General features: G+C 30.2%; 3 protein-coding genes across 3 annotated transcripts in view; 1 reads left to right on the plus strand and 2 right to left on the minus strand.

The window, feature by feature from the left end:
* LOAG_16924 (hypothetical protein) overlaps positions 1-2668 on the minus strand; it is a 4467-nt gene extending 1799 nt beyond the window's left edge. Inside the window, exons 1-5 of the mRNA XM_020449578.1 lie at positions 2526-2668; positions 1508-1664; positions 1211-1362; positions 800-939; positions 553-700 (exon numbers count right to left, since the gene is read on the minus strand). Of these exons, the coding sequence (XP_020306860.1) occupies positions 553-700; positions 800-939; positions 1211-1362; positions 1508-1664; positions 2526-2567 (639 nt within the window). The 5' untranslated portion in view covers positions 2568-2668. The remainder of the gene's footprint in view (positions 1-552; positions 701-799; positions 940-1210; positions 1363-1507; positions 1665-2525) is intronic.
* A 4296-nt stretch (positions 2669-6964) lies between these two features.
* LOAG_09389 (retinal rod rhodopsin-sensitive cGMP 3',5'-cyclic phosphodiesterase subunit delta) lies at positions 6965-10030 on the minus strand. The gene is made up of 6 exons (XM_020447918.1): positions 9945-10030; positions 8824-8949; positions 8408-8496; positions 7858-7983; positions 7517-7622; positions 6965-7198 (listed from the first exon to the last, which is right to left on the minus strand). The coding sequence occupies exons 2-6, from the start codon at positions 8859-8861 to the stop codon at positions 7117-7119; spliced, it is 441 nt and encodes a 146-aa protein (XP_020301896.1). The 5' UTR covers positions 8862-8949; positions 9945-10030; the 3' UTR covers positions 6965-7116.
* Positions 10031-10080: 50 nt separating this feature from the next.
* LOAG_05821 (hypothetical protein) overlaps positions 10081-10516 on the plus strand; it is a 2234-nt gene continuing 1798 nt past the window's right edge. Inside the window, exon 1 of the mRNA XM_020446979.1 lies at positions 10081-10168. The gene's annotated coding sequence lies outside the window, so the exon portion shown is untranslated. The remainder of the gene's footprint in view (positions 10169-10516) is intronic.

Below are 10516 nucleotides of genomic sequence, written 5' to 3' on the forward strand. Positions count from 1 at the left end.
CAGTTCGTGGGAAATGTCAAAAGTTCTGACACAGTAAGCTTCTTAATTGTATACATATTTGTTAGCCGATCTCATAAAATTATTAAGCAGGCACTTCCAATACTCTATCGATATATTTAAATTGTTTTGAGCCCATTCGCTCACTTTATTATTATCATTATTTTTATTATTATTATTGTTATTATTATTAATATCATTATTGTTATTATTATTATTAATTATTATTATTAATTATTATTATTATTAATTATTATTAATTATTATTATTATTATTATTATTATTATTATTATTATTATTATTATTATTATTATTATTATTATTATTATTATTAATGTTATTATTACTATTACTATTACTATTACTATTAATTTATTGTTGTTGTTACTAATTTTGTTGGATTAACAAGTTTAATAAGAAGAAATTGCAAAAGATAAAAAATGATTAATTGATGTAATTAATGGCTAGTTTGATTATTCGTTAATTTTTCTTCAATTTTTGATAATAAAAAAATCCCATGGAAAAATGAAAAAAATATGAAAATAACGACGTACCGTCCTCAAATAACTACTTACGATGGAAAATGTTGTTGTCATCAGAATCATGCCCCATACCAAATAACATATCATAGCAATTAAACGTAACGGATTATCCGCTGTCGGAAATTTATCGCCAAATCCGACAGTAGCAAAACTGATAATACTAAAAACTTCCGACATTGTATTTGAATAAATTGTTGAAGATAAGAAGAATAATATCACTGTAAGATAGTGTGATAGGTTTGAATCTAATGGCATTTACCTGAAATATACGTCGTCTACTGAGAAGCCTCTTCCTTTCTGATAAAACAGTATCGAACCAAATGCGAATGTTATTAGGAATAGAATGATAATTGTCGGTAATGGCATCTTTGCGTTCTCACATGGTCGCCAGCGCATTTCCTAAACAAGTTTCAAGTTGATACTTTCTTTATATGATTGGCAGGTAAACATGGGTAAGTATGAGTACCAGCTGAGCTTTTATTGTGAACTCAGTTACAGCATTAGGCTCATTTCGTTGTAGCCCAAACTTGATTTGAATGTTAGAAAAGGGAAATAATTATGGCTTATAAATGAAAAGTAAAAGTGAGACTTTTCTAGTTAAATTTTTCTTCTTTTTATTTCGTATTTCCTGGATTAGCTATGAATCCAGGATTTAAAGAAAATAACTGACCTTACCAAGACAGACTAGCGCCATCCAGTAACTCTTTGTTAGGTATTTTCCAAGATTCGCCAATGTTAGCAAAGTCATCGGAATGCCAAATATTGAAAAAGCTATGCAGAACAATTGCGCCCATGGCGTTGATGGTGTAATGTTGCCATAACCTGTAATTAGTTGGAATCGACCTAGGATAATGTTTGTTTTTACTTCCCAGTTGTCATTACTAGTTACACCTTGCAGCATCAAAATTCGTGATTGAGATTTTCATGTAATATTTGTAAGCCAAATGTTAGAAAAAAGATAAGAAACCTATTGTAGCAATAGTAGTGAATGAGAATAGAATAATATCTGTGAAATTCTCCTTGGCTAAATTGTCATCCAGAATGACAAACATCGCTGAACCAAATAAGACATATGCAATGAGCAATACAATAATAAGCATTTGAGGTACCACTACCCGTAAAACCTGAAAACAAATTTCTTTTTTGAAATTCAAGTTTTGTTAATCCATCAGGGATTGCTAGTTACCTAGTTACCGTTTTAAAATAGAATGGGAGAACATACTTTGCAATTCTGTAATTCAAATTTGACAAATTTTTGATATTGGAATAACAAGTTCTGTATAACATATATTTGACAAACTTTTGACTTTTAAAAAATGAATTTACAATAACAAATAATGTTAACATATTTATTTAATGTTGATATGATTCATTCTGATAAAACTGTTTTGAAGAAGTTAACTTGAAATTTTTGAATAATTCAATCAACAAACGAGCAAGCAAAATGAAACCAACAAAAAGCAATGGATAAACTGATACACCCAAACGAACATTATTCATTCTTTTGGTGCTCAAAATTTTAAGATTAAAATTATCCAGAAATTAAATTTAAAAGTTGTTTTATAACCCTCCGAGGCGATTATGATATTTACAGCAAGTAAGCCAATTGTGTTTTAGCAGTGGCAATGTCACAGCATGTGGAAGACGCCAGAAACTACATGGTAGTTCGTAAACAAAGCTCTTTATTTTTAAATTTGGTGAGTTTAAATCGAATTTCACGAAAGCATTGAGAAGTTCGACTCTTCGATTAAATTTTTAACTTACACTTAATAATCATGTCTTTTTTTTCATTTTAATGTTTTATTTCTGTCGAATAAACAAACGAACCTCGTGAGAAATTTATGAATGTTACGATTTGATCTTCTTGTATAATGTGTCCGTTATCAACAACTTTTAATCACATATTTTAAATCAAAATTAGAAAAAATAAATTTAAAATATTTAAATTGATAGCATCAGATACTATTAATAATTGTGAAACGAACCGTAGAACCCCAGAAATCGAATTTTAAGTTTGGCAAATTCATATTTCGTCTTTCTTTTTGCTCAGCTTTAATTCCATGAGCAATATAATTGTGTTTCTTTACATCTAATTTCGGAGCGAAAGATGCTGCAGCATACTAAAATTGAGTATTAACATATTTCAAAACTGAACTGATACTTAAATATTAGACGTATGCTGAACATGGAATATATTGTAATATTTAATATATTTGATGAATTAATAAACTAACGTAGTAAGAATTTATTCAAAAGAATCAGAAACGAAATGAAATAATTCATCTCTTCGTTTTTCAAAAGTTAGTAATAATATTTGCGAAAAGTTTGAAAGATAAAATTTTATGTCATATAGTCAATCACTCGTTTGTAATACAATTTACAGCAAATGTTGGCAACTTGCTTACAATATTCCTTGAACTTCTAAATTGATTAAATTTTTCAATTTCAGTTGATACCTATTAAAATTCATGTAAAACTCTGTTATTAAAAAATAAAACGAAATAAAATTGCTACAATAATCGATGAGTGATAAAAAAGGCAGAAAGGTAAAAAGATCAATTTTGGCAGTAACGTTTGTTTAATTTTAATAGATCGACAAAAAAAATGAATGTTCATCGTTTCGAAAACAGGTTAGAGAAATGAAGTGAGAGCTGTGTGAGACGGCCTCTTTTTATACTTTACATTTCATTTTTATCAGCTGATTGACATGACTCATCTTTGCTTAGAGGTATATTGATACCTGGAAGACAATTATGGTGTCATTGGTTATTTAACCCAAATTATTATTTCATATAGACTCTAGTTCCTTTTTTTTCTATTTCATCCGAAAATTTATTTTAGGATTTTATTGAAATTTTGAAAATTTGGGAGTTATTTTAAAATTTTCAACCAAATGCAACTTGTAAACATATATTATAGCTTTAATTTAAAATTTTAACCCTTATTATAACCTGAATGCCATTTTGAATCACAAATTTAATATGTAAAACATCTGATTTAATTTACTGATGTCTTGTCATAATGATGAGCAATTATCAAATTACAATAAAAACAGTAAATAAGAAACATCATGTAAAATGTACGGTCAGACGAAAGGATTGTTTATTTGTTATTTAGAAATATCATTTCGAAAATTTATTTCTCATTTTGAAAAATTCATTGATTATGAGAAATAGGAATTTATTTACTGGAGAAATTGAAATGCTGTAGTCTGATTATGCCCAGCCTCACTCTAGTTTATTTCATTTCTTTTTTAATTCTATTTTTAATATATTTTGTATGAAGGCCGGTATTCCTGAAGTAATTTTCAAAATATGAATCATTATTTCTATGTGACTGAAATATTTCCCGTTTTCCTGTTTATTCTCCACAAAAATTTCTGTAAGAATTCTGTTCATATATCATTTTTGTTTATATTCACTACAACATTACTCACATTTGCTGCATTAAATATTTCCAATAAATTTTCAGAGAAATATTCTGAAATCCGAAAAAGTTGTATCCTACTAAATGTTACAAATGAAATTTACAAAAACTTCAACTGTTGATGAACTCATTTCACCATACTTTTCTAAGACGTAAAAGTTTACCGTTCATTTCTCATTTGTTTCTATAAATTAATTATGCAAAATGATTTTTTCCTTTTAAAAAAAAGTAATTTCAAAATGCTTTATATGTAATGGAAGGCAGTACTGTTCCTTAGAACAACTTATAACTGATTAGTGCTGTGATATATATTATAATAGTATTTTGATATATAAACATTCCTTAATCGCTTTTTTGTTGAAATCAAATTAGTTCAAACATTGTGCCAATCATATATCTTAGCTTTGAGTTTTAGAAAAATGTGAACTATTTTCTGAACGTCTTTAAAAAAATAGAAAATGTCTATCAAATTAATAATCGCAATTTGATAATGAAGGAATATGATTGTGCTGAAGTTGAATCAACTTTTTGTTATTCATATCATATATCAATAGTTATGTTTGGACTAGCAGTGATAAGATCACACGTTAAATTTTTCATTGAATGCAATTAAGTGTAATATTTGTTGGGCACAATAATCTAAAGTTATCTGTTCGAAATGATAACAATATTGATGTAAAATTTGAAATTAGCGGCTTAAATGATATGAAAGTTTTGAAGATTACACAATAGTACCTATTCTCAATTAATTAACAATTAATAAATTAGTTAACAATTAGTTGACACTAACATTAACATTTGAAAACATTATATCTTGTCCAGCCTTAAAAAAATGTTTTTATTGCTACTGTTCAAAAAGTTAGTTTGATAAGTGAAAATGAAGGGAGTACATATCAGAAGCCCTAAGGTCGGGAGTATATCAGAATTAAATAGTTTGTATAGACCAATGAAGAACTACAAATACATGAATTTCAACCATTCTGAATTAATGGATATACGGTTAACCGGTTTGTATTAAAAATGAACGAAAGCGAAAGAATAATAACAGCATGAAAGACAGCATTCAACAGTGGAATATGATTATCATTAGACGGAATAATTTGTTTCTGTACCACTTTAATTAATTTGGAAAGAAAAAAACAAAGATCGTATGGATTGAAAATTATATTGCCACAAATTTTACATTAAATCAATGGAATCGATAAACAGATGCTATTTTTAGAACTATCAAAACATCCCTCTTTGCTTTTTCCTTTATAAATCATTTTTGATATTATATTATTGCAAACAAATTTGTCACCAATTCACGATCTGTGGGAAATTTTTTAACAAAAAACTGCAGATAACTTATTTTCTACGTTGAACAACTATGTCATCAATTGCAGAAATTTTCAATTTTGTTAGACATTCTAGGTAATATAAGAATGTCAATTATTTATCTATCCTTGAATTTTTTCACACAATATTTTAATGTCAAGTTACAATAACTATATGCCGATATCCATTGGACAGTTTATTATTATTTTTGTTCCTTTTTAACGTGTATGTTGACATCGAATGAAAAAATTTGAAAATGTCTCACTTAAATTCAGTTCCGCAAAATTCAAATCAATTAAATTCAAATTCATTTCATCCATTTTAAATCTTTACTCTTATTTTGTCATCTCGTATATCGAGATGGACCAACACTTGGCATCTCCTCTCATTCGTTAATACTATCCCTGTCTGATTGCTCATCGCTGAATTAACCTATGCTTAAATTCTTACAAGATTATTAGCTAGCTATATCATTTCTTCTCTTTTAACTTCACCGTAACCAACATTGCTGCCAATGACATAGCAGTGAGTTACCTTAGATGTGAATAAATTTTCGAATTTCGAACATTTCGGAACTAGTTATAATCAGTTAAACTAATTATAATCAGTTTGTATCTGTTCTGGCTATAATTTATTATAGCTCACAAAAACAAGCGTTTCACTACAGTGAAGACTCTTTAGTCTTGGACAATTCCATAGACTTGAAAAGGTATTCAAGGCCAGTGTATTACACACAAATTAGTAATAAGTGATAATAAATGATCAATAATGAATGACCAATCCGTGGTGATGCGAATAATTAGTAAATAGTCGAAATCAACAATCCCAATTCCACATTAATTTAACAAAACTGACATAGAGAAAGATAGACGTTGATGGTAATTGATACTAGGATCAAACCAGCAACAGCAAGACTTAAAGTTTGACTTCCCACCAACTAAACTAACAAGTGATGCTTACATACGTCTACTTAATTTTAATATCTGGCCTTTTTGTATGAACATCAATCCATAAAAGCAATATTTTATGTTGGTGTAAAAGTTCTACGACTCTCAAATAAATAAAAATTTTCTGCTGAAACTTTCTCATCCTTCTCTGGTACAACAATAAATTTTCAGTTGGAAGACAGGAGAAAGGGCATAGCTCTAACGTGATAAGTTTCGGTTGAAAAATCTGTTATTTTAACAACAGCTCAATAATAATAGATCATATCATCCTTAACAGTTATGTATCATACTGCAACTAAAAACGCCCATTTTTTGCTTATTTAACATAAGTCATAGATAATTCGAAATTTTTTCATCTAACTTGGAGCTCTGGTATATTCTACTCACTGCTTCTGATGTCCGGAATACCATTTTTAAATACTAAAAAAGGCAGTCGACGATATCAAGATCCGTGATACTAACGAGTGGACTGAGAAACTGTTCTACAGACAGACATGAATGAGGAAGAAACTAACCAACTATAACTACCAAATCCTCACCATTTAAAACTTTTCCTCATAGAAATCACTAGCTTTGAAATATCATTAGAATTTCAAGAAAAAGACCCACAAAACTTGGTTGCAGTTCGAAATATTAAAATCACTGATTTAAAAAATCGAAAAAGTCTCTGTAGTTTTTCAGTTGACCAATACACAGCCTGCATATATTTACAGTGCAGTTTCATCTTCTGAAGTGTCCACTTTTTACTACACAATACTGATAAGCTTCCAAATTACTGGTCACGTTTTTTACATCACATACTACAAAGTTTATCACAAGTATTCTTGCAAAGAGTGTATAAAAAAATTACAGAAATATAAAATACGCATGTTTTCCATCTTCCATGTCATATGTAAAAGATACGAATCTGCGATGTGCTCACTAGCAAATTATCATCGTAAAATCTCGTTTCGATTATCACATTGCCACTGCAACTATTCTATTATCAAATTTCAAAAATCAATAACAAAATTTCACTAAATTTCGTTCAAGAGCAAATTAGCAATGCATTCAACGGAATGTAAGAAGCACATAAAGAACGACCGCACGAAGTGTTACTTCGCAAATGCGAAGACGTATACTAACCATTATAAGAAGCTGCTCCCGTCAAATAGTTTGATTTACTTGGTAATTTAATTTTCAACAGCTTGAAATACAAGTAAAATAAAAAAACACGTCCTTACGGATTTTGAAATTTATATTTAGAAGACACAAATGTAAGGATCTAATGGATAGTGTGCACTTACCTTAACAATGATGCAGGAAGCATTTGTGCTTCTGGTGCAGCTTCGATCAAATTCTGCCAAGTATTAGTTGACTGCGGTATCACAAATCCAAAATCAAAGAACCATTCTATAACAATAAAGTAAAATGGAATAACCAGGAAACACTGAGGAGGAAAGCTGACTCATTCATTTCTGGGAAAGATTCAAATTAACAAAGAATGAGTAAAATTGTGAACGATGCCATATCCGGAAGATAGTTTCTGTTTCCCTTTACTTATATAATAGAAGTGACCAGCAATATGGGAATCCAGAACTTCTTATTCATATTTCAAAACATCCTTCCATTCTTCTGATATAAATACCTTCAATAATGTCGCCTTTTAGGTAAACACGTTGTTCTAGCCGAAATTTATTTATTTTCTCGGCTGAAGTGAAATTTATTTCACGTGATACTGCCCGACATTTCAAAATACTTTTTGGCACACGAGCTGCAATATACCATTACTAAAGAATTTGAGCGGAAGATAATTAAATATCAACAATCAAGTTAATCCACATTTTTTTGTAGGAAATACTAAAACATTTGAACCCGATTACTTTGTATTTAAGCTAGCAAGTGAAATGATGTAAATCAGGCAACATACGTGCCTACGTTGAAAAGTTCATCTTGTTCGCTTTCAGCATACTGGCCACTAAACGAACCACTACGATGTATAAAAAGCAAAAAAAGGACTCGAATAATGAATGTTACTCATCATATCCTAAACATGACGACATGACGTGGATAGCTCTCAAAATCACTAAAGATTGTTCAGAATAGTTCTACGTAATCGAATACCAAGTTTAAAGACATCGCCCTACGATCATAAGTTTCCGTACAAAAGATGATTAACAACACAATGATTAACCAACCCTGATGTTCTTTTCCTGGTGAGGCGAGATCCTCATAACTTTGCCATAACACTTTCCCACTTTCCGCATCGCGTAAACTCATCCAGTTTCTACAAATCCATATACCATTATCATCTAACCATACTATAATATACTATCGTATACAACACTATCATACACGACCACGATACAAGCGTTTTCAAAAGTTTTTGCATCCTTAGTTCACGTAATGTGAGACGAATTATTAGACCTTCCAGTTATTGCACAGTAAATTGTTACTCATACTGCTATGTGCTTCCATAAAAAAAAAGAAAAAAGCACAGAAAGTGCCAAAAAAAAACCATTTTAAAGTCTAAAAAAAGAAAGGTAAAGCCTAAAAAAAAAACCTAAACAGTGGTTTGTTACATGAATGATTGAAATATTACGATAAAACGCACAGCTTGAATCCATCCAAAATTTGCTGAGCTCGAGACATAATACTACATGATAAGCAGCATGAAGAATATTCTTCAACAGACTGCTCAGATTGAATCCATCCCGCAAAAAAGCAATCTCTTCTAGAACTGTAAAAAAAATTAAGTTTGTTAACAATTCTTGAATGTTTTAAAATATACGGAATTTTTAGGGAAGAGTTTCTATTGATCTTTTTTTTATTGATAGGATAGCCATTTTATAAGATCAGGAAGATATGCAGTGTAAATAAAGAAGGCGATTGTTTGGATCCTGCTGAAACCTAACTTTTCAGCAAATATTAAGAAAGAAATGGCTATCTTCGTAACCTAATATTTTATTTGTGTTTTATGGTCTTTAAGGAGGGATAGATGGATGCGTAGACAGCTTGCTGAGGGAAACAAAACCGTACAAGGCGTGAATTGAGTGCAGGATCTCAAATCCATGCTTACTTCCTATCGAATCCAATGGGACAAATGATGAGGGATTTGGGAAGTAAGTTCCTTCGAGCAAGGTATGCTGTTCACAACCATTAATAATAGCCAGGAAGGGTGAGTGGACACTCCACACTTCTATGCTTCAAATAGTTCAAATCGCGCAACTTTCTCATGGCAAGCACCTATCAGAGAGATTTGCAGCATGAAATGCATATGACAGTAGAGATGAAAACATATGCATATGACGTGCTAGCGCAAAGTGAACAGGGTGAAGAAAAGATGAAAGAAAAACTGAGAAGACTTTCAACGAAACGGTCGGTCTAGTGGACCCGGTCGCTAGGCGACAGAGCTTGAAGAATGCTCATATAACTTATCAATGCAGCATCAAATTTCGTGGCCGATAACATAAATGAAAAAATGCATCACTTTTCGATACATTAGAATAGAACTAAAAATTGAATTACTAAATTTGAATCGTATCAGATTAAAAATAGATTACATATTTGAAAAGGATAAAAAAGAAATTTAAGAAGACGAAGTGAAACTTGCAATCAATGCGGAATGTCAGAGAAACACTGATTTAATCGGGATATTTAAATTAGGTCTTCTCAGGCAAATGACACAGCAAAAAAATGATGTAATAATAATGAATGAATTTTAAAAAGACTTACAAATTAAAGGTGAAAACCTCGTTATCATAAATGACCACTTAGACAATATTACATATATACCATTGGACGTATCATTATACCTCCATCGCTAATATTGAATTGAATTTTGAAACTTGAAATTTCACAACGTGTTCAACGAAAGACTGCATTATCTGGGGAGGGTAAATCTGGTTAGGTTATTAAAAACCGGAAGGGGCGCTGTTGGTTCCGGAGAGTCTTCTCAGGTGTGTTCCATTAATCTCTTTATCTGATGAGAAATGAAAAAGAAAGATGTGATGTGTGTTGTGTGCATTTCTTCGTGTATCTTCATGATGCCAGTGATTCCTTGGCACATACAGTTTATCTATATAAAATAGCATGTTTTTGAAGAGAGGAAAGTACCTGATGAAATTTGAAAGTGTATGATGCAATGGTTAGTGAAATAAGGTAGCGATAAGAGATGAAATAAGTATGGTGAAGGTTCCGATATGAATTTTGGTTTGCTTCTTATATATATATATATATATATATATATATATTTATTTATTTATTATTATTATATATATATATATATATATATATATATTATTATT

Source organism: Loa loa (genome assembly GCF_000183805.2).
Source record: "Loa loa unplaced genomic scaffold supercont3.29, whole genome shotgun sequence".
Taxonomy (NCBI): Eukaryota; Metazoa; Nematoda; class Chromadorea; order Rhabditida; family Onchocercidae; genus Loa; species Loa loa.